This window comes from Somniosus microcephalus, chromosome 19 (genome assembly GCF_052327205.1).
Source record: "Somniosus microcephalus isolate GS21.2 chromosome 19, FLI_Smic_1.0, whole genome shotgun sequence".
Lineage (NCBI taxonomy): Eukaryota > Metazoa > Chordata > Chondrichthyes > Squaliformes > Somniosidae > Somniosus > Somniosus microcephalus.
The window spans coordinates 10,431,474-10,456,665 of NC_141005.1; the positions used below are offsets into that span (position 1 = coordinate 10,431,474).

A 25,192-nucleotide genomic window follows, 5' to 3' on the forward strand; every position below is an offset into this window, starting at 1 on the left:
AGATAAAGCTCCAGGCAAACAATGTAAACAAAGTTATGAACTATATCTGAACCGCAGTCAGTGAACACTATCGTACTTCAGTCTAGCTCAGTGGCTTGTTTTAGCTAGGTTTCAACTCCCTGGTTATATGTGGCTGTGACACGCTGTGTACTTAACACTGTTATGCTCACTACTGTTTGGATAATTAGATTCCGGAATGAAATGATTACAGATCCACTTCCGAGTACAGACACCTCACACATTCAGCACCAAGAGTTTATGTGAAATCTTTCATTTTTAAAAATGCTCAATCCTGAACTGCCTTCCAAAACCAACTCCCACACCGTTTGCGGTGTTTTTCTTTCTCTCAGCGCTAACCTTGGGCATGTTCACTTCTGTCAAGCTTAATCCTGAAATGGCCATTTAAAAAAAGCTTTCGTAAGTATTTGCAGGAGCAATGTGCTAGCACTTGCACAGATTCATTTTTTGTGCTGTTGTCACTTTATTTCAAGTGTAAATTTTATAGTAGGTCAGTGAGTAGGGCTGAAGGAATTGGGGTAAAAGTGACTCTCTTTCCCACCAACAAAAAATTGGCAGTGCTCTATTGCACGTGTTGCATTGGCTGGATTTCATGTAGCTTCAAATTGACTGACGGCTCACCTTCAGGTAGGTTTCCAGGACTGGGAGACTGTTCAGAGTTGTTAATTTGCTTCAATTATAGTAGCAAATGGAAGGTGTTTTTGCTAAATTTAATATAAGCTTCTAGCCCAGTACTGGAGAAATAAGGAGCCCAATGTAGTATATTAAAAAAAATTCTCGGGATAGTGCCGGCAAGGCCACATTTATTGCCCACCCCTGCTTGCTGCTGAGAAGGTGATGGGCTGCCTTCTTGAATTGCTAGTAATTGTTGGAGACGGTCCTGGGTAATTGGAAGGGAGGGAGCCAAAGATTGGGGCTTTGGGGGGCGGGGGGGGGGAGGGGGTGCGAGAGAGAGGCCATCGCAGAGAGGTGGGGGGAGCGAGAGATCCGCGCTGGGGGTGGTGGCAGGGTGTTCGCTGCAGGGCTGAGGGAGAAGCTACAATTGACGGAGGGGAGGCCGAAGGCTTGCATGAGGGGTCGGGGGAGCACTCCTGCACCTCCTGGCCCACGAGGAGTGCTGTAAAAGGCACTTGCCTTCTTGAACCGTAGCTCCCGCCTCCCTTTTACTGCTGGGTTTCCTGAGCCCTGGGAAACCTGGCCGGCAACTGTTAAATTTAAAGCAGGCTCCCAATTGCACTGTGGGAGCCCAATTTAAATATGTTAATCTCCAAAGTGGGACACTCTCACGACATGTTGCCCACTGCTGTAAAAATAGCGGCAGGCACGTACATGGCTGTTTGGGAATGCCTTTCCCGCCTGTCGTGGGGAGTTAACATTGAGGCCTTGGTTTCAATTAAGATCCCCATATGTCTGGACTTGATTTAAACCAAGCTCTCTAGACAGTGTTGTAACCATTTAGCGTCCCTTACAGTTTGCCACTTTCCATGGAATCAGTCTGGTTAATTGTTATAGTTGCAAACATCAGCAGACCTTTACCAGATGGATTTTCAAACCTTTATGTTGCCTGCCCATTACACAGAGATGCCAACTGTGTACAAGTATAAAGTAGGGAATATTGTATAACAACTGAAGACGCATATCGAAGATATGAATAGGTTGTGTATGCTTGACAGCTGAATGTTCATTTTCCGTTCAATTTTAGCTACAATGAAACAATCTGCTGAATTTTCAAGTATTGTAAAACTTGCTGTGTGGTAAATGGAAGTATTGTACTATACCTCCAGAGAAGATTGTATGTTCCTGTATTAATGGATGCTACCGATGGCTCATTATCAGAGATTGCAGCTTGGTTTATTAAAATTAAAATGGATTGTAACATTTAAGTAAAGCTAATGGATGTGTTTTATGAAAAAAAAAATGTTGTATGCAATCTGCCTATTGTTTAGCAACTGATTTTGTAAGAACTTCACTATTTTACCTTTTCAGGAAGAAAAGCACGGTGACCTCCCCAATCATTTACATCATTTAGATGTGTTTCAATTTACAATCGAAACCGTGAGTCAAATATTTGTGTTGCCATTCCAACAATTATTGTAAAGTACAGCTTTGCTGCTGCTTATTATCATTAGACGTTTGGGAAGTTCTTAATGTCAGATATGTGGGCTCTCCTGGGCTTTCCAGGTTGCTCCAGGAATCGGGGAAGCTCTTCCTGAAAGTTTTTAAAATAAAAAATGGGGTAGAATTACAGTTGCCTTTCTGGTTGATTTTAGGCCATAAAATATATTTGGTGCTTTAAAAAAGTTTGTTCGAAAACTCTTAAAATGTGATTCAGGGCACCCCCCCCCCCCCTACCACGATCTAAGGTCGAGTGGATTTCAGCCAATAGCCTGTTGCATTGTGTCAACAGCAATGGGGAGGTCCTTCCCAATTCCACTTCTACCTCTGCTAGGGAAAAAGGAACGTTTCTAATTTAATCAAAATGTCAGGAAATTTATCAGTAAAACAGCAGAAAATGAATGGTGGTAATGGGCTGTACCAATTCTTTGCTGGGGAATTATGGATTGAAAGGCTTGCCGTATAGCTCTTCAGATCAACCTGCTCATTAGTTCCTCAGCACAGTACAGGTACAAGCAGTCACTTGATTCAGTGCCTGTCTGAAATGCTGCTAGTTTAAGTCCCAGTTTAAAAAAATGATGGATTCAGCAGAGAATTTATGGCAGGCAACTATAAAATAAGGAAAATGTTCTGATCACACGATCAATATTTCTTGACTGGATGAAATGGAAAGAAGACTTTGAGACTTGACTGTTTTTGAGAGATCAGCATTATCAGATAACTTGCACAGGCTTCTCCTGTCTAAAGGAAGGTAGGTTGCCGTTTACTGAGGCGCTCTGGTATAGAGTACCAGGTCAGCTGTTCAGTGACACATTGCCGAATTCTGCTACAGCATCCTGTATGAAGAGTACTGTGCTTGTGTGCTGCAAATCTCTCCACATTGAAGATAGAGAGAAGCTAAAGTTCTATATTAAACCAGACATGCTGTAATCTTTAAAGGTGACTCTGAATTTAACATATATCTCTCAAAAATAAAAATGTAATAGTGCATTTAAATATATTGTTGTCTTCGTATTCTGCTTTCCAGCAAATGTTGATTTCAGAATCTACAATTTACAAGTTTGCGCCCATTTAAAATGGAATACATGAGCTTCAAGTCTTTTGGATGTTACTATCCAAGTGTAAAACCTGCACATTTCACATCCAAGCAACCCTTCCCTAAAGCTTAACCAGACCTTCAGCTTTGTGTGAGATGGAATTGGCAGAATTAATGTTCACTTCACTAAGTCTACTGACTTCAGACACAGTTATGTGTTTGTTTCTGAAGCCTCTGGCCTCCGTTGATTTAAAAGCAGCAACTACTTAATGTACAAACTCTTACACTGAATATACACACACACACATTTTATGCTTAAATTGATGTCTGTTCATTCAAATTACTGAATAATTCTAAAAGAAATTGCACTTTTTAGCCTGATAAATCAGCATAGTACAATTCCCTGCATACATGTCCCCTTTCAACTAATCCGAGACACATGAATGGTAATTCTCATGAAATCCGCATGCAGTTTGGCTCACCGAAAGAAAGCCAGAACGTTTTGGGAGGGGAAATAGGGTTTAAAATATTACTTGTTTTTCAGACAACGGCTGTATTTTATTAAAGAATGGCTGTACTTAATAAGCAGCTAATACATAGCAGACTATAATTAGCATAAATAAAAACAGAAAATGCTGGAAATACTCAGCAGGTCAGGCAACATCTGTAGAGAGAGAGAAACAGTTAACGTTTCAGGTCGATGACCATTCGCCAGAACTGAAAAAAGTTGGAGATGGAACAGGTTTTTAGGGGCAGGGAGAGGGGGGAGGGGAGGAAAGAACAAAAGGGGCGGTCTGTGATAGGGTGGAAGGCAGGAGAGATTAAGAGACAAACGGGATGATGGTGCGAGGCAAAAGGAGAGGGTAATGGGACAGGTTAAGAAACAAAAAGATGACTGTAGATGAAGTGTAAATGGTAATGGCAAGATGATCAACAGTTGCCATGAGAGAGAACAAAAAAATGATAGGGACAGAGGTTATGGTCTGAAATTGTTGAACTTAATGTTGAGTCCAGAAGACTGTAAAGTGCTTAATCGAAAGATGAGGCGCTGTTCCTCGAGCTTGCGTTGAGCTTCATTGGAACATTGTAAGAGGCCAAGGACGGTGAGGTCAGAATGAGAGTGGAGTGGAGAATTAAAGTGACAGGCGACCGAAAACTCAGGGTCACCCTTGCGGACTGAATGGAGGTGTTCCGCAAAGCGGTCACTAAATCTGCGTTTGGTCTCCCCAATGTAGAGGAGACCGCATCATGAGCAGCGAATACAGTATACTAAATTGCAAGAAGTACAAGTAAATCGCTGTTTCACGAAGGAGTGTTTGGGGCCCTGGACAGTGGGAAGGGAGGAGGTGAAAGGGCAGGAGTTGCATCTCCTGTGCTTGCATGGGAAGGTGCCGGGGGAAGGGGTGTTAGGGGTGATAGAGGAGTGGACCAGGGTGTCGCGGAGGGAGCGGACCTTTTGGAATGCTAAAATTTCTAAAAGAAAAGGCAGGTGAGGGGAAGATGTGATGGGATCACGCTGGAGGTGGCGGAAATGGCGGAGGATGATCCGTTGAATGTGGAGGCTGGTGGGGTGAAAGGTGAGGACAAGGGGAACCCTATCGGGAGGGAGGGGAAGGGGTGAAGTGCAGGAAATAGAACGGACACGATCAAGGGCCGTGTCAACCATGATAGAGGGGAATCCTCGGTTGAGGAAAAAGGAAGGCATGTCAGAAGCACTGGTATGGAAGGTGGCATCGTCAGTGCCGATGTGGTGGAGACGGAGAAACTGGGAGAATGGAAGAGAGTCCTTACAGGAAGCGGGGTGGGAGGAAGTGTAGTCCAGGTTGCTGTGGGAGTCGGTGGGCTTATAGTGAATGTTTGTCAATCGCCTATCCCCAGAGATGGAGACAGAGAAGGGAAGAATCGGAGATGGACCATGTGAAGGTGAGGGAAGGGTGGAAATTGGAAGCAAAGTGAATGAACTTTTCTAGTTCAGGGCGAGAGCAGGAAACGGCACCGATAGTCATCAGTGTACCGGGAAAAAAAGGTGAGGGAGAGGACCTGAGTAGGACTGGAACAAAGAATGTTCCACCCTCTCCTTTTTGCCTCGCACCATCATCCCGTTTGTCTCTTAATCTCTCCTGCCTTCCATCCTATCACAGACCTTCCCTTTTGTTCTTTCCTCCCCTCCCCCCTCTCCCTGCCCCTACACTTGCTTAGAAACCTGTTCCATCTCCAACTTTTTCCAGTTCTGACGAAGGCTCATTGACCTGAAACATTAACTCTGTTTCTCTCGCTACAGATGCTGCCTGACCGGCTGAGTATTTCCAGCATTTTCTGTTTTTTTATTTCAGATTTCCAGCATCTGCAGTATTTTGCTTTTATAATTGGCAGAAAACAGGTCGTAATGCTACACCGTGATAAACTAAATTCTGATGGATACAGACTACTCCTGATTCACTTAATTCAAATTACTGGATAATTCCCATTTTTGCAATGCAAAAAACAACCATGAATTTTCAGGAGTACTACTTTAAATCCAGACACACATGATTTAAAATATAATGGCTATTGAAAATGATCATCTGGTGCAGCATAACGTACGCGTGTCGATTGAGCTAATTGTGTTTTGGTGATCTAGTGCTGGAGGTAGTAACAGAGCTTGGCCATCCCTATGGGTGTCGTCATTTTTGTTGATTAACTGCTGTTTGCCATAGCTCTGTAAATATTTAAACCTAATTTTTAAAAAAAGGTTGCTGAGAGAAGATGCCTATGAGTGGAGTTGAATAGTATTTAGTGCATTGTATGATTGTAGTGGCATTCACTTCTGTGAGTGATCTACTGTGAAACTGACTGGAAAATATATTGCAACAGCGCAGTTTCAATTCTCTGAATCACCCTAGAGGCAAGGCAGTTGGTTAAAGATTTGAACTTCAAACTCCAGGATTCTAGATGCTGCTGAGTTAGATTATCTTGGAGACATGAAGCTTATCAGACATTAGATAATGAGAACAGTAAGTATAAAACAGAGCCGATGAACTCTTGATAGAGGACTTTACTAGAAACAATATATATTTATATATAGTGTGTCACAGTCACATATCTAGTATTGTAAAATTCCTAATACTGTTTTCTTAAAGCTAGTTATTACAAGTTTTTGGCCTGCCTTAAATATTCTCTCCGTACAGCAGCAATGGTTGCTCCCGTAAGCGGTCCGAGCACCTTACTTGTAGGAGTGTGCTCATACTGCCCAATATTATCAACAACAACAACTTGTATTTATATAGCACCTTAAATGTAGTAAAACATCACCGGAGTATTAAAAGACAAAAAGTTTTGACACCGTGCCACATAAGGAGAAATTAGGGCAGGTTGGTCGAAGAGGTAGGTTTTAAGAAGCGTCTTAAAGGAGGAAAGAGAGGTAGCGAGGCAGAGAGGTTTAGGCAGGGAATTCCAGAGCTTAGGGCCTAGGTAACAGAAGGCACGGCCACCAATGGTTGAGCGATTTATAATCAGAGATGCTCAAGAGGGCAGAATTAGAGGAGTGCAGATATCTCTGGAGGGGGTGGGGGGCTGAAGGAGATTAGAGAGATAGGGAGGAGCAAGGCAATGGAGGGATTGGAAAACAAGGATGAGAATTTTGAAGTTGAGGCACTGCTTAACCGGGATCCAATGTAGGTCAGCGAGCACAGGAGTGATGGGTGAGCGGGACTTGGTGCGAGTTAAGACACGGGCAGCCGAGTTTTGGATGACCTCAAGTTTACGTAGGGTAGAATGTGGGAGGCTAGTCGGGAGTGTGTTGGAATAGTCAAGTCTAGAGGTAACGAAGGCATGAATGAGGGTTTCAGTTAAGGATGAACAGAGGTAAGGGCAGAGACGGGCGACGTTGCGGAGTTGGAAATAGGCGGTCTTAGTTACGCCGCAGATATGTGGTCGGCAGCTCATTTCAGGGTCAGATATGACACCAAGGTTGCGAACAGTGTGGTTCATCCTCAGACAGATGTTAGGGAGAGGGATGGAGTCAGCAGCTAGAGAACAGAGTTTGTGGCAGGGACCAAATCTAATTATACAATAGTGTAATTCAGGAGTAACATGGCACCACCTTGTGATCTGAATTGGATGTTGTTCTTTCACGTATATCGTGTGCTGCTCCAGTCTTTCCAATGATGGACTGAGGTCTCATGGCATCAAGTCAAACATGGGCAAGGAAACCTCTTGCTAATTACCACCTACCGCCCTCCCTCAGCTGATGAATCAGTACTCCTTCATGTTGAACACCAATTGGAAGAAGCACGGAGAGTAGCAAGGGCACAAAATGTCCTCTGGGTGGGGGACTTCAATGTCCATCACCAAGAGTGGCTCGGTAGCACCACAACTGACCGAGCTGGCCGAGTCCTAAAGGACATAGCTGCCAGACTGGGTCTGCGACAGGTGGTGAGGGAACCAACAAGAGGGGAAAAACCTACTTGATCTCGTCCTCGCCAATCTACCTGTTGCAGATGCATCTGTCCATGACAGCATTGGTGGAAGTGACCACCGCACAGTCCTTGTGGAGACGAAGTCCCGTCTTCATGTTGAGGATACCCTCCACCGTGTTGTGTGGCACTACCACCGTGCTAAATGGGACAGATTTCGAACAGATCTGGCAACTCAAAACTGGGCATCCATGAGGCGCTGTGGGCCATCAGCAGCAGCAGAATTGTATTCAACCACAATCTGTAACCTCATGGCCCGGCATATCCCTCACTCTACCATTACCATCAAGCCGGGCGATCAACCCTGGTTTAACGAAGAGTGCAGGAGAGCATGCCGGGAACAGCACCAGGCATACCGAAAAATGAGGTGTCAACCTGGTGAGGCTACAACACAGGGCTACTTGCATGCCAAACAACAGAAGCAACATGCGATAGACAGAGCTAAGCGATCTCACAACCATCGGATCAAATCAAAGCTCTGCAGTCCTGCCACATCCAGTCGTGCGTGGTGGTGGACAATTAAACAGTTAACAGGAGGAGGAGGCTCCAAAAATATCCCCATCCTCAATGATGGTGGAGCCCAGCACGTGAGTGCAAAAGACGAGGCTGAAGCATTTGTAACTATCTTCAGCCAGAAGTGCCGAGTGGATGATCCATCTCGGCCTCCTCCTGAGGTCCCCAGCATCACAGATGCCAGTCTTCAGCCCATTCAATTCACTCCACGTGATGTCAAGAAACGGCTGAAGACACTGGATACTGCAAAGGCTATGGGCCCTGACAAAATTCCGGCAATAGTACTGAAGACTTGTGCTCCAGAACTAGCTGCGCCCCTAGCCAAGCTGTTCCAGTACAGCTACAACACTGGCATCTACCCGGCAATGTGGAAAATTGCCCAAGTATGTCCTGTCTACAAAAAGCAGGACAAATCCGACCCGGCCAATTACCGTCCCATCAGTCTACTCTCAATCATCAGCAAAGTGATGGAAGATGTCGTCGACAGTGCTATCAAGCGGCACTTACTCAGCAATAACCTGCTAACTGATGCCCAGTTTGGGTTCCGCCAGGGCCACTCAGCTCCTGACCTCATTACAGCCTTGGTCCAAACATGGACAAAAGAGCTGAACTCAAGAGGTGAGGTGAGAGTGACTGCCCTTGACATCAAGGCAGCATTTGATCGAGTGTGGCATCAAGGAGCCCTAGCAAAACTGAAGTCAATGGGAATCAAGGGGAAAACTCTCCATTGGTTGGAATCATACCTAGCACAAAGGAAGTTGGCTGTGGTTGTTGGAGGTCATTCATCTCAATCACATGACATCACTGCAGGAGTTCCTCAGGGCAGTGTCCTAGGCCCAACCATCTTCAGCTGTTTCATCAATGACCTTCCCTCCATCATAAGGTCAGAAGTGGGGATGTTCGCTGATGATTGCACACTGTTCAGCACCATTCGAGACTCGTCAGATACTGACGCAGTCCGTGTCCATATGCAGCAAGACCTGGACAACATTCAGACTTGGGCTGACAAGTGGCAAGTAACATTCGCACCACACAAGTGCCAGGCAATGACCATCTCCAACAAGCGAGACTCTAACCATCTCCCCTTGACATTCAATGGCATTACCATTGCTGAATCCCCCACTATCAACATCCTGGGGGTTACCATTGATCAGAAACTGAACTGGACCAGCCATATAAATACTGTGGCTATAAGAGCAGGCCAGAGGCTGGGAATTCTGCGGCGAGTGTCTCGCCTCCTGACTCCCCAAAGCCTTTCCACCATCTACAAGGCTCAAGTCAGGAGTATGATAGAATACTCTCCACTTGCCTGGATGAGTGCAGCTCCAACAACACTCAAGAAGCTCGACACCATTCAGGATAAAGCAGCCCGCTTGATTGGCACTCCATCCACCACCTTCAACATTCACTCCCTCCACCACCGGCGCACTGTGGCTGCAGTGTGTACCATCTACAAGATGCACTGCAGCAACTCGCCAAAGCTCCTTCAACAGCACCTTCCAAACCCGCGACCTCTACCACTTAGAAGGACATGGGCAGCAGACGCATGGGAACGTCACCACCTACAAGTTCCCCTCCAAGCCACACACCATCCTGACTTGGACCTGTATCGCCGTTCCTTCACTGTCACTGGGCCAAAATCCTGGAACTCCCTTCCTAACAGCATTGTGGGTGTACCTACACCATGTGGACTGCAGCGGTTCAAGGCGGCGGCTCACCACCATCTTCTCGAGGGCAATTCGGGATGGGCACTAAATGCAGGCCTAGCCAGCGACGCCCACATCCCATCAATGAATAAAAAAAAATACTTAGTGAGATGAGAGCAAATGCAAGTCATCAGCTACTTTGTGCGTTCACAATGCTACGAGATAGAGTAACGGATGTAATCAAAACTCATTTTAATTCAACTGATGACAGAACCCTCCTTGACAACAAGAAAAATGTGCCAAACTATCCCGACAAGCTGACTTGGTTAACTCTTTCTGATCCTGGCCAGCTTTGGGCTTGAGAGTTTCTCCTGTTCAGTTAGGCATCTGTCTCGGACTTAGCTGGCTGACTACTCATGTCCCTTTTGTCTTTGTACCCAGCCAGTGGTAGAACTGGCCTTCTGACTTGCTCCCCATTCAGTTATTCGCCAGTCAGCCTGTCAATAAAACCAGCTACCTTCCCCCCCCCCCCCCACCCCTTAGGGTGCTGGCTTAAAGAAAACATTTCCTATTGTCAAAATGAATAAGGGACATCCTGGCTTAATGAGTCTGAGATGAGATTATTGACCTTTATGGTATCAGCTTGAAATAGACTATGTGCTGGCGCATTCCACAAACTAGCTCATTGGCCTGTTCTTTTAAACTTGTGCAAATTCACTTTATTTTTAAACATAGCTCACTCTCCCAAATCCTCTCTGTGAAAGGAAACAATTATCTAAAGACCTGATATGTGACATCAATCTTTTCTTAGATAGTAGAAATTAGGGCTATCTGAACTGATCATCTTGATTTCTCTAACCCGTACAAATATTCCCCAACTTTTTTCCTAATTGATTCACTTATGCTTTCAGCGAATAGTCCAAGAAATATTTGTTCCAGCTGTTCCCTATGTGAAACCTTGCCCCTCCCGCCACCCACAATTCCCAAAAGTGCAGACTGTTGCGGAGGTATGGTTTCTGGCAGTCTTAATGTGCAAGCTGCTATTCTTTTTGTATGAACAGCAGGAGGCTGTTTCATCATGAAAGGCATCACCGCCAAACATAATCATGTCCCCTTACCTCCACACACACACACACGTACTTTGCAGCAGGAGGAATTGGATAACCATTGGGACTTCTTTTTGTTCTTTCCCTTCCCCAAGATCAGTGAACTTCAGACAGGCTGGGGATCAAACCTGACACCTGCTGTTCTGTGGAGCTTTGCACTACATTAGGTGGCATCTTTTTCACCCATTCGACCATTGGGGGAGTTTTGCAAACCTTAAATACAATGTATAAATTCAGACCCTCTGTTCCCTGATCTTTGTCTTTGTAGAAGGTCAACACCGTACTCCTAAAGCCTCTGACATTGGTCCTGTTCAGCCAGTTGGTATGTGAAGGATCTGGAGTGACATGCCCTCTAATTTTCTCATCGCTTACCCTTTTCCCCTCCTTCTCCAGACCTACTACTGAGTGTACAGACCTATTCTTTTCTTTTGTCCAATCGCAGCCCTGCCTTCAATCTAGTTTCTTTTCTTTCCAGTTTTGAAGAAGGGTCCAACCCGAAACGTCAACTCAAATTTCTCTCCACGGATGTTGCCTGACCTGCTGAGTTTTTCCAGCATTTTCTGTTGTTATTTCGGATTTCCAACATCTGCAGTATTTTGCTATCCTACTACTGAGTGTGTTGGGAACTGTAGATGACAGTCCATATCCTACCCCCTGTAGCATGCTAAGTCCCAGGCAAATGTATATGATGTGCCTCAATAAATCCGAGACTCGATGTTAGCGAAACAAAACAAGGCTTTTATTGACTTAGAAGGTAACACACAGAGGAGAATGTATCTTCCATCCAGAGGTCTGCCGTACTGGATGTGCTGCAGGCTGGGCCAGCTTACATCGGAGCCAGGTATGGGCGGAGCCCTACACACAGTACAATACAATGGAAATGAAACTGAAACCAACCACAGTCACAGGCAGAGAAATACTGATGAGTGATGAATGGAATATTTCATCACAGTATATTTATAGGCTTAATCCACATCAATTGTTAAAAATGTAACCGAATTTTAAAATTTCGAATGAGACTGGATCTCAAACTCTTTGGATAAGAACGTAAGAAGTGGGAGCCGGAGTCGGCCATTTGTCCCTCGAGCCTGCTCCGCCATTCAGTAAGATCATGGCTGATCTTCTACCTCAACTCCACTTTCCTGCACTATCCCCATATCCCTTGATTCCCTTAATATTCAAAAATCTTATCGATCTCTGTCTTGAATATATTCAACGACTGAGCCTCCACAGCCCTCTGGGGTAGAGAATTCCAAAAATTCACCACCCTCTGAGTGAAGAAATTTCTCCTCATCTCAGTCCTAAATGGCCGACCCCTTATTCTGAGACTTTGACCCCTGGTTCTAGACTCCCCAGCCAGGGGAAACATCCTCCCTGCATCTACCTTGTCAAGCCCTGTAAGAATTTTGTATGTTTCAATGAGATCACCTCATTCTTCTAAACTCCAGAGAATATAGGACTAGTCTACTCAATCTCTCCTCATAGGGCAATCCCCCCAACCCAGGAACCAGTCTGGTGAACCTTCGTTGCACTCCCTCTATGGCAAGTATATCCTTCCTTAGGTAAGGAGACCCAAAACTGTACACCATACTCCAGGTGTGGTCTCACCAGGGCTCTATATATGCACAATATACTAGAACTAAAATCGCCTGTTCCCTCGTTGGTTCCTCAACATACTGATCTAGAAAACTATCTTGCATACATTCCATGAATTTGTCCTCCACACTATTACTGCAAATTTGGTTTGCCCAGTCTACATGTCAATTAAAGCCTCCCATGATCACTGTATTACCTTTGTTACATGCTCCTCTAATTTCCTGATTTATACTGTGCCCTATATTACAACTAATGTTTGGGGGCCGATAAACAACTCCCACCAATGTTTTCTGCCCCTTGCTGTTTCTCAGCTTCACCCAAACTGATTCTACTTCTTGATTTTCAGAGCTAAGATCCTTTCTATCTACAGTCTTTTCCTGTCCTTTATTATCAGGGCTACCACTCCTTCTTTTCCATTTTGTCTATTCCCTTCTAAAAGTTGTGTATCCTGGAATACTTAGTTCCCAACCTTGGCCACTTTGCAACCACATCTCCGTTATGGCTATTGGATCAAACCTGTGCTATTAATTAATCTATTTTGTTGCGAATGCTTCGCGCGTTCAGATATAGTGCCTTCAGCTTTGACTTACTTCTATTTTTCCCTGAAGTCACCGTAGTCACTGATGCCTTATTACCTTTGTTATTCTCTCTGTCCCTTCCTGACCCACACTTTTTATTTTTACCCAAAACTCTACTCTGCTCTAGAGCCTTGACATTTCTCTTGCTGCTTTTAAATTTACTCCTTCCTGAATCCTCCCAGCCCCCCTTCATTAGTTTAAAGCCCTGTCTACTGCCCCAGTTATTCGGTTCGCCAGGATACTGGTTCCAGCCCGGTTTAAGTGGAGCCCGTCCCAACGGAACAGCTCCCTCTTTCCCCATTAACTGAAACCCCTTCCTCCCACACCCCTCTTTGAACCATGCATTTAAGCCTCTAATCTGTTTGTCCCTATGCCAATTTGTGCGTGGCTCAGGTAACAATCCAGAGATTATTACCTTTTTTGAGGTTCTGCTTTTTAATTTGGATCCTAGCTCCTCACTTCAGCTAGTCCCACTCACCCGCTCCTTCCCTGTAGCCCTGCAATTTTTTTTCCTTCAGGTACTTATCCAACTCCCTTTTTGAAAGCCGTGATTGAGTCTGCCTCCACCGTCCTTTCAGGTGTTGTATTCCAGGTCCTAACCACTCGCTGAGTAAAAAGTTTTTCCTCATGATGCCTTTGGTTTTTCTGCCACTCACCTTAAATCTGTATCCTCTGATTCTCAACCTTTCTGCCAATGGGAACAGTTTCTCTCTACTCTGTCCAGACCCCTCATGATTTTGAACACCTCTATCAAATCTCCTCTCAATCTTCTCTGCTCTAAGGAGAACAAACCCAGCTTCTCCAGTCTATCCACGTAACTGAAGTCCCTCATCCCTGGAATCATTCTCGTAAATCTTTTCTGCACCCTCTCTAAAGCCTTCACATCCTTCCTAAAGTGCGGTGCCCAGAATTGGACACAATACTCCAGTTGAGGTCGAACCAGTGTTTCATACAAGTTTATAATTTCCGTGCTTTTGTACTATACACCTCTATTCATGAAGCCCAGGATCCTGTAAGCTTTTTTAACTGCTTTCTCAACCTGCCCTGCCACTTTTAACGATTTGTGCACATAGACCCCTAGGTCTCTCTGTTCATGCACCCCCTTTAAGATTGTACCCTTTAGTTTATATTTCCTCTCTTCATTCTTTCTACCAAAATGTACCACTTCGCACTTTTCTGCGTTAAATTTCATTTGCCACGTGTCTGCCCATTCCACCAGCCTGTCTGTCCTCTTGCAATCTATCACTATCCTCCTCACTGTTCACTACACTTCCAAGTTTTGTGTCATCAAATTTTGAAATTGTGTCCTGTACACCCACATCCAAGTCATTAATATTTATCAAGAAAAACAGTGGTCCTAGACCGACCCCTGGGGAACACCACTGTATTACCTTCCTCCAGTCCGAAAAATAACCATTCACCACTACTGTTTCCTGTTACTTAACCAATTTCGTATCCATGCTGCCACTCACTTTTATTCCATGGACTTCAACTTTGCTGGCAAGCCTGTTATGTGGCACTTTGTCGAACGCCTTTTGGAAATCCATGTACACCATGTCAACCGCATTGCCCTCATCGAAAAACTCGATTTAAGTTGGTTAAACACGATTTGCCTTTAACAAATCTGTGCTGGCTTTCCTTAATTAATCCACACTTGTCCAAGTGACTGTTAATTTTGTCCCTGATTGATTATTGTTTCTAAAAGCTTCCCCACTACCGAGGGTAAACTGACTGGCCTGTAGTTGCTGGGTTTATCTTGACACCCTTTTTTGAACAAGGGTGTAACATTTGCAATTCTCCAGTGCTCTGGCACCAGCCCCGTCTCTAAGGAGGATTGGAAGATTATGGCCAGTACCTCTGCGATTTCTTCCTTCACTTCCCTCAGTATCCTAGGGTGCATTCCATCTGGTCCTGGTGACCTATCTACTTTAAGTACAGCCAGCCTTTCTAGTACCTCCTCTATCAATTTTTACCCCATCCAGTATCTCCTCTACCTCCTCCTTCACTATGTCTATGGCAGCATCTTCCTTACTTGGCCTGCTCCTGCTTCTTATGTTCCTTGGTGAAGACATGCAAAGTACTCATTTATCACCTCAGCCATACCCTCTGCTCCATGCGTAGGTCTGCTTTTTGGTCCCTAATCGATCGCACCGCCCCCCCCCCCCCCCCCCACTCTTACTACCTGTTCACTATTTATATGTCTATAGAAGACTTGGATTACCTTTTATGTTAGCTGCCATTTTATTCTCATACCCTCTCTTTGCCCCTCTTATTTTCACTTCTCCTCTGAACTTTCTATATTTAGCCTGATTCTCAGATGTATTCTCGACCTGACATCTTACATACAAGTTCCCCTATTTAATTTAGTAGCTGGTCCATATTACACTAACATGCGTTCAGATACATGACTAGCAAATGTTGTGATTTATGAACAGAGCCCAGCAGCTTCTCCAGCTAGAGGAGTTACAGTGTGCAAATTCAAAGCAGGTTGCGACCATAAAAGGTGATGCAATGGCTTGGATCCAATTGCTCTATCATGATTGAAAAGTTCAAAGCTTAGTTATCTTGAAATATGGTGGTTATAACCTTTTTATTTGACCAAAATTTGGAATTTTTATATAGGACTTTAAAAACAAAATGTCAAGCTTAGTGAGCTTTTTCTTAGGCTTGTTAAATATATTCCTGCCAATTGCTAGAGGGATTCTTAAATTTAGCATTCAGCTTCAGAGGTTCAAAATTAGAGTGTTAACAAAACCAAGTTCAATTATGTGATTCCAAGAGCTGGATTACAGTCTCCTGAGATAGCCAGGCAACATGGTCCCTACACCACTGGGGAAGAACAACATATTACTGTACTAGCTTTAGGGATCAAATGTAGACAAATATTAATTCCCACACCAACCTAACCTGCCATGGATGCAACATGGCATGGTCTATTGGACTACTAGGAATTAAATACACTTTCACTAGTTACAAATAGAATTGAATGCTTACCAGGGATTAGATTCTACTCCACTCTTTTTTTTTCTTCCTCACCTCGCCCCCCTCCCGCACCCCACCAAATCAGAAAACTCCTATGAAATATAAAAATAAATCTGAAGTGTCTGCTGTCATTGCCTAAGATTGGAGACACTTATAATGTTGGGAAAATCTTGTTACATGTGCACTGAAGATGTTTGATGCCTACCCATGGGAACGGGAACAGTGCCATAAGGGCTGTCGAGTCTGCCCAGATATTTAGTCAGAGCAGCACCTTCCCTGTTTAACGCTAATTCCTTGTCATTTCTCCATATCTCTTTAATACCCCTACTTCCATAGTAAGCATGTAGTTCACTTTAGTACACCTGAATTGATTGTGCACTGTTACTTTCTGGGGCAGTGCATTTGATATTCTTTGTCACCTTTTGTGTTTGAATTTTAAAGTTATCTCCTCTACTAGAGGGAAGAGTTGTTCCCTATCTACTCTGTCAATTTCCTTCATTATGTTAAACACCTCGGTCAAATCAATCCTTGGTCTTCTCATTTCTAGCTTTACTCAGTCTTTCATCATATGTCCCTTCATCCCAGGGAAAATCCTGGTGAGTTGTTGCGACAAGACCAGCATATCCTTCTTACGGCCAGATGTTCAAAACTGAACGCATTAGTCCAATTGAGGTCTGTCCAGCGCTCTGTATAACTGCAGTAGTACTTCTTGCTTTATATTCTTTTTCTCTTGTGATGAAGTCCAGCATCCTGTTCGTGGTCTTGATCACTTAGTAACTTGTGTACCTGATCCCTTAACTTGTTTCACCTACCCCCCTCACCAGTGTTTCTGCATTGAGGCTGTATTTCTACCTCCACACTTTATGTTGAATTGCATCTGACTGCTATTGATCCATCCACTCACTTAACCTATTTATGTCCTTTTCCAATTTTCTGCTCTCCACTTCACATGTCACTGTACCTCCAAGTTTGGTATCAGTTGCAAGCTTGAATGTAATTCAATCTGTGTAACTCCTGCTCATATATGTAGAAAAGCTGGGGCCCAGCACCAGTTCCTAGGGATACCATTTGTCACCTTTTTGATTCAAAGAGTGTCCCTTTTATCGCACCTCTCTACGTCCTACCTCCTAATCAATTTCCTCCAATTCCATGCACCTGAATTTTAACCTTAAATCTCTTCTGCATAACTTTATCAAATGCCTTCTGAAAATCCATGTAATATGACATCCATTTTAATGTCCATCTACCACCCCATTGACTCTATCAGAGAATTGTGTTAGGTTTGTTAAACATAATGAACATTTTACAAAAAAATGCTGACTCTCTTTACTTGGCTTTTATTTTACATTTATTCTGTTTGGTAATGGATTCCAGCAGTTTTCTCATCACATCGACCTTCCAGTTACATACGAACATACAAAATTGACTAGCATGAAAAGGCCAACTGGTCCATCAAGCCTTCCCCACACACCAGGCAATTCTCTGCAATGATATACAAAAGCTTGTTAGATTTGTGTCTCAAGTTTATGTGCGCATTTGTTTTTTAATACCCTTAAGTAGAAACCATCTGGGCCTGGAAATTGGTCTGGCTTCAATCTCATTAGTTCATATATAAAAAATGTTCTGTTTCTGCTGATCCTTCTGAGTTTCTCTCTTCACTGGTCTAAGTCTGTTATTGTATCCTCTTGTACTTAAAGACTGAAGCAAAATATTCATTTAGTGGTTTTGCCATATCCTTAACCTCCTATTTTAATTTCTAAATCTGATTTAATGCACCCACCTCATCTCTCATGTTTTTCTGAACATAGTTATTATTTAAGTGTCATCATGTTTATGCCCCCTTTCCTCCCTTTCAAGCCTAATGGTGAATTCAACCATGTTCTACTCACTATTCCCAAGGTGCTCCCTGTGTACAACATTACTATTTTCTTACACTATTCAGTTATGAGTAATGAATTGTCTGCTCGATTGTTAGCTTTAAGACATATTGAAGAAAACTGTTCTGAGTGTATTCACTACATCTATTTCCTCCCAATCCATATGCTAGTTTAAATCTATTATTGTTGCATTTTTCTTCTTAAAGGCATATACATACTTTCCTTTGTTAAGTAATCAAGTTAGATCTATAAAATACCCCCACCAGCGTTTTGTATCTTCTACTCTTCCTTAGTTCTACACATACTGATTACACTAAATTAGATGTTTCCTTGCTAACACCATGGTGGCACCTTTTGTTAATATTGCCACGCCCCTCCCCTTTCCTTTTTACCCCATCCTTCCTAGAAATTCTGTATCCTGGTGCAATTGGCTCCCAGTTTTGTTCAGCCTGCAGCCAGGTCTCTCTCATTGCTACTACACCATGAACCTGGATTTTGCTTTATAGATCCTCTTTTATTTGTAATACTCCTAGAATTTTTAGAAAGACAGTTTGCTTGTGTAATTGGCTGCTTTCTTTGTCTCAGTTCCTCCATCTTGTGCCTCTTAATTTATTTTGTTTCTTAAACTTCTTTAAAAAAAAAATTAACTTCTATAAAACTTCAAAGCTCCAGCATCCCAACTCTTAACTTCTCCACCGCCCCACCCCATGCGATCTATTTTGAAATCTCGATTTGCCCTCTTCTCCCCCCCGTCCCCTTTTCCCACAAGGAGCACCCCATTTTTATAGGATCTAGGACTAAAAACTGAATGAACATGTCCCAATGGGGATTACCTTCTGGTTTCTGATCATTGGGATCTAACTGCAGACTGGGCAGTTAAGTGGCAAATGAAGTTTAACATAGATAAATGTGAGGTGATGCACTTTGTGAGGAAAAATAGAAACAGCACCTAAACTTTAGAAAATAAGAAACTGAATGGGGTAGAAGTGCAAAGGATCTAGGTATACAGGTGAACAAATAATTAAAAACAGCATTGCAGGTCAGCAAAGCACTTTAAAATGCTAGCAAGCTCTGGGATTTATTTCTAGGGTTATAGAATTCAAAAGTAGTGAAGTTATGTTAAACTTGTGTCGGACCTTGGTCAGGCTGCACTTGGAGTACTGTGCACAGTTCTGGCCTCGATACTACAAAATGGACATAGAAGCAGTGGAGAAAGTGCAAAGAAGATTTACAAGGATGGTACCAAAACTGAGCGATTACAGCTATCGGGAAAGATTGAACAGGTTGGGGCTTTTTTCTTTAGAAAAGAGAAGACTTAGAGATGACCTGATAGAGATCTTTATCTTGTTGGACAGGGTAGATGTGGAGAGAATGTTTCCACTTGTGGGAGAATCTGAAACTAGGGGCCACAAATATAAGATATTTACTAATAAATTCAATAGGGAAATGAGGAGAAATTTCTTTACTCGGAGAGTGGCGAGAATGTGGAAGTCGCGACCACAGGGAGTGGTTGAGGCAAATAGTTTAGATGCTTTCAAAAGGGAACTAGACAAGTACATGAGAGAAAAGGGAATCGAGAGAAAAGCTGAAAGGCTGAGAGGAGGTACAGTAGATGGAATGGGAGGAGAGTCGTGTGGAGTATGACCACCTGCACAGACTAGTTGGGGTGAATGGCATGTTTCTGTGTGTATATTCTATGTAAGTGCTCCTTGACTGTTCCCTGAAGTTGGCACACATCATTAATAGAACTGATGGACTGATTTTCTTATTTTTATGACCTGTTTAAATCAGTTCAGTTGCTTGTATTAATTAGTAATTCTAGTGCTACTCTGCCATAACAAAAGTGCTTACCAGTGCTTGCTTAGCAAACATCTGCAGTAACGTATCAGATATAGAGACCATTTACACTGGGAGAATATTAAATACTGAAGTTTGTTGATTTAAAGGGTTGCTTAAGAAAGCAAAACTATCTACATTGATTTAATATGAATAAGCCTTGCTGTGTCTTTTACTGCGGAGAACTATGCCCTCTAATATTCCATCTACGTTGCCAGGTTTAGGGAAGTAATAGCTGGCAATCTGCCGAGTTCAGTGGGTGTAAACAGGACTAATGACTCTTTTGTAGTGTTGGTACAAAGGAAACTATATAATTCATCAAAGTGAACGTTGTCCTTGCACACATAATAGCAAGAATTCTGGTAGGTTATTTGGTTTAGGCTTTACACTACTAGCTGTGGTGTGTACACTCTTAGGAATGGATTAAAAGAAAATTGCTGTTTTCAGATGCAGCACATAGTTGTTGGAGCCTATGGGAATACATACAGTAAATGCCAAATTTCTACTGAAACCATAACTGCTTTTATGTTAGTTTTACGGTGTTCCCATGCTGCAGGCACCTGATGCGTGTGTCTCTCGCGGTTTTACTTTGTGCTTGCTGCCTCTGCCTGTGTAAAAGAGGCACATTGGGAGCTGATGCCACTAGCATGGCACAGAAGCCACACAAGTAGTTTTTTTGGGGTTGGCTGTTGCAGAATCGGATTTGAGAAGACGAGACTGATTGAGAAAGAAGACTTAATTACAGGTTCTTATTTTTATGACTGATGCCAAATTGTCTTTTAAATCAACAAACTTCAGTATTAAATATTCTCCCAGTGTAAATGGTCTCTATATCTGGTGCGTTACTGCAGATGTTTGTTAAGCAAGCACTGGTAAGCGCTTCTATTACAGAGCAATGACACTAGAATTATTAATTATTACAAGGAACTGAACTGATTTAAACAGCAGTTCATAAAAATATGAAAATGAATCCATCGGAGTTGATCATAATTTTCATGTTGCACTATATTTTCCTGCACAATCACTCATCGTACAATTGTTTACGGTGAGAATGCTGGAATGATGAGTGGCGTACATCTCCTCTGACTAAGAGGGAGAAGTAGGGAAATGTTTACTTAGGGTAGAAATCTGTTTATCGTTAGCATTCCTCATGCTTCCATGTTCTGACCACTTGTTTGTATTTCCAGGAATTGGGTCGAGAGGTAATTTGCCATGATGCTTTAAACTAAAATAATTTAACAATTTATGAGGGAAGTTATTGCTGATTATTGTAAAGAATCCCTGTAGTAATATTACTGAAGGACCTTCATCTTCACTGTCTCCTTCTCTCAATGTCCCCATGCTGAGATATCTGGAAGCACGATGCTAGGTACAGTAGTATAATTGCTTTGGACTAAGGTGATTAATTTGCATTGTACTAGATAAATGCTGCTGCAGCTTGAAGGAGGAAAGGCTTCAAACTCGTATGAACTAAGGCAAGGAGAATGTATATAGAGATGAGATTGAATGCCCCTGTGAATCTGAATGCTTGCAAAACCAATTCATACTGAATCACTGATCTAGGTGTGTATGGAGCTCTTTATTCGCTTCAGATGGCTTGTCTTCTGCAGGTTAATCCAATCTTGAAAGGTTCAAGTAGATTCACCCAGCAGTGTTGACCCTCTAAGTACATGCAATAACAGCTCAGCTATTCATAAGTACAGTTGAGCTAGGATAGAATTGACAAAAATGGCCTGCTGTTCAGTTACAAAAAGAAATGCTCAGCGTTGCTATTCTGGCAGAAGGGAAACTAATTTTAGTTCAGAAAGGAGAAAAACTGAATATGCTTCAATTTGGAATAAATCAACAGTTTTTTTTGATTTAGTCAATTCACGGTTATGGTGCTTTTATAATGTTGCTTCCAATGTATACATTTCAGTCATTTCCTGCCTTCTGCCATTCAAGAATCATGTCCTAGGGTGGTGAGCAGTTACTTGTACAGCACACTCTTATTTTGACTGCTATGGCTGTGACAGTATTATAATTGCCACTTGTCATTGTCTGCCATTTTTCCTGATTGCTTTCAATGTTTTTAAAACCAAAATGTATCACTGCCTTGTCCGTTTAGACTTGTTTATAGATTTCATTGAGCATTATTACATTTACTTTCTTGTCCCACCAGCTGGACAGATGTATTTTGAGATTGTGTTTATGGCACTGATCATAACCACCACAGCCTAGCTGTAGTGCAGTCACTAAAATTCAGTAGCTTTCATTTAAGAGAAAATACCATTCTCTCCCAACCCTTAAGGTACAATTTCATAGGTGCCAGGTGCCCATCAGTACCATGCCTATGTGGACCTAGCCAGTGAATGTAATTAGGCTGTTTGACTACAAATGGCATCACAGCTATGCCCAAATCTGTCCTCGCCCAATGCTCCCCCACACAAACTTTCTGCCAGCAGACCCATGACAACATTCATGAGAAACATAGAAGATAGGAGCAGGAGTAGGCCATTCGGCCCTTCGAGCCTGCTCCGCCATTCAACAAGATCATGGCTGATCATCCAAACCCTAGCACCCGGTCCCTACACCGACAGCCATCCCACCCAAGCCCTATCCCTGTAACTCCGTAACCCCACGTATTTAATCCCCCCTAACACTAAGGGTCAATTTTTATCATGGCCAATCAACCTAACCTGCACATCTTTGGACTGTGGGAGGAAACCCACGCAAACACGGGGAGAATGTGCAAACTCCACACAGACAGTCACCCGAGGCCGGATTTGAACTCGGGTCCCTGGCGCTGTGAGGCAATAGTGCTAACCACTATGCCACCATGCCGAACTGGCAGATTTTGCACTACCTAGCCCAGGGTATTCCCGTTCGAATCAGCAGTGATTTTTTTCTCTTTATTTTCTAGTTATTGTACATTTTAATTGGGAGTTCTTTTTAGCCATTAAAAGATTGATGGAGTGTAATGAAAAGAATATCTAGTATATTGAAGCTATAAAATAATATTTTTTTGGCAACTGGCATAATGTTTCTCTTTTGCTTTACAAATACACAGTGGCTGCTTTTGTTTTTTATCTAAATCTTCAGACAGCATTGTCTAATCCTTTTGAAGGATAAATATATTTTCAGCAGCTGAGCTGCATCGAATATCTCTTTGCTATTTCAGCACTAATTACTTTCAGTTTCCTGGGGCCTCATTTTCCCCTCAGAGGTGGGCCGGGTCTCTGCTTCTGCATTTCTTTCAGTGGCTGCTGACTGATGTGCTAAGTAAGTGGAAACGATAATGCTTTGTGACAGGCCAGATGTAATAGACTTTACAGGGTGTGATTGAATGATCCAGTAATTAGAATGGAAGGCTATTCATACAGTAGTGAAGTTTGACAAGAGCAAGCCCTTGTCACTCTTTGCAAGTGTCTACAGAAGCTTGTGTTTGAGATGTGTTAATACTTTATAACAAAATTAAGAATTTGTATTGTAGATGTTTTATTTATTGCATATTATCCATTGTGAGCCGCTGTTTAATTTTTAAAATTTCTTATATATATCTCAAACAGCATTGAAACCAGCAAGCTTCTACTATTATAGTATAGTTGGGATCATGCATCCATCAGGAACTGTTTATATTATTTATATAAACCTCCAGTTTGCCAAATGGTGGATAGTGTGTTTGTTTCAGTATAACACTCGTGGAGAGAGAGTTTAACTCGCTCCGCTCGGCAGAAACTGGGCAGTAGCAGAGCTAGAATGGAGGTGTTCCTGCTCTGCCAGCATTTTTCCCGAGGCCTTCCACTGGGTGGCTGAGGTGCCTGCCTGAATCAGTTGGCAACCTTGTTAATCTATGCAGATCAGGGTCCTATGGTGTACATAAGACCAATGTTCCCTTTAATTTTTTGGGGGGCGCGTGGCCCCTTTAAGGGGCTGCACAGCCCATTCAAAATACCGTGCATGCGCGGTTTCACCAATTTAAAAGCTGGTGAGCCGGCTGCACGGCAGCTCCAGAGCTCTGCACGGCCGCACAGCTTAAAGGGAACATTGCATTGGACCCTATTGCCATTTTAACTGCCTGATGGGAGGAGCATCTGTCGTGGAAACTCCACTCAGCAAAACCTGGTAGTACAGCGGAAGAGGACCAAAAAGGTAGGTGTTGAAATTATTTTTCTGTTGCCATTAGGAGCAGGAATGCTTCTCTGGGGTCCACGAGAACTATGTGGGCCGCTGCTGTCCCGGGCTCCTCACCCCTACCTTTTTCCCTGCCTGGTTAACCTCTGGACTGCCTGGTATTTCGTCAGCCTGGAACTGGCAAGCTGCATTGGTAAGCCCATTTGGTGCCTGTAGCCTGCCGCATTTATGTTAATAAGGCGTGGCCCACGAAATAGACTGGGCCTCCCTGCGGCACACTTGAGTGGCCGGCTGGCACGCTCTGCTGGTTGGCTGCCCAATAGTTATAATCTACCCCGTGGCGTTTGCCCGCTCATCGACCCATAGCCTCGGCAGAAGAGCCGAAGTAACCTCAGAAAAATGGCATAAGTGGTGTTTGGGGTAGGGTGGGGGTGGGGATGGGGGGGATCAATATGGAATTGTAAGACGGTGTGTTTGGATTCTTCCTTCCACCAGCATTAAGTTTGATGGGGGTGGGCGGGGGGGGGGGGGGGGGGGATGATAATGCATTCCCTAGCTAAAGTTGTGTTTCATGTACAGTTAGCTCTGTATTGGATGCAGTGCAGACTGGAAAACAAAGCATCTGAATGTGAAACTGTTCTTGCTATCACAAGGATGTTCCATGGCACAAAAGCAATACAAGGATTATTGCAGGTAAAATATCAAACTAGTCTTGCCCGATTGTCCTTTAATTTGATATTGAGGCTTTAGCAAATTGTAGACTGTTTGACCGTTGAACCGTTTGCGTAAGTTAGTGCTGCAGTTTAAATTAATGGAGTATTTCCACGGGTTGGAGGGGGGGGGGGCGCGGCTGGCGTTTGCCCGCTCGTCGGCCATAACCTCGGCAGAAGAGCTACTGAAACCCCAGAAAAATTACGTAAGTGGTGTTTGGATCATTTTTCTGGGTTAACTCTTGCCAAAGGTACGGCGGATGAGCGGGATAACCCTTATAGAAATTCACTCCCCATATGTTATCCAACTTATCTTTGAGACACCTGTACAGATTTTTATGCGTTCACTGATTTGCTGAAAGGAATTAATGTTGGTGTTGAGGTTAACAAGACGAGGGTAAAAATAAGCATGTCTGTTTTGTTCCCGGTAAGGAAATTAAATGAACTTTTCCTGTGTCACTCTGTGATAGTGATAGCTAAAATTGTAAAATCTTTCTGCAGTGTTTTTTTTTGCTAATATGGTTGGAGTTCCATATGGTGAAAAAAATTGCAGTAAAGGTACAAACATCATATACTTTCTCTGGAGGAATTTGAAATTGTATACATCAGTTA

At 43.2% G+C, this 25,192-nt stretch overlaps 1 protein-coding gene across 12 annotated transcripts in view; it reads left to right on the forward strand.

Moving 5' to 3' along the window:
- fbrsl1 (fibrosin-like 1) overlaps positions 1–25,192 on the forward strand; it is an 843,225-nt gene that overhangs the window by 125,714 nt on the left and 692,319 nt on the right. For 9 of the 12 annotated variants that reach the window (XM_086011930.1, XM_086011933.1, XM_086011931.1 and 6 more), the window contains exon 2: positions 2,005–2,073. The exons of the other annotated variants lie outside the window; for them this stretch is intronic. In XM_086011930.1, the coding sequence (XP_085868056.1) occupies positions 2,005–2,073 (69 nt within the window). The remainder of the gene's footprint in view (positions 1–2,004; positions 2,074–25,192) is intronic. 12 annotated transcript variants of the gene reach the window in all.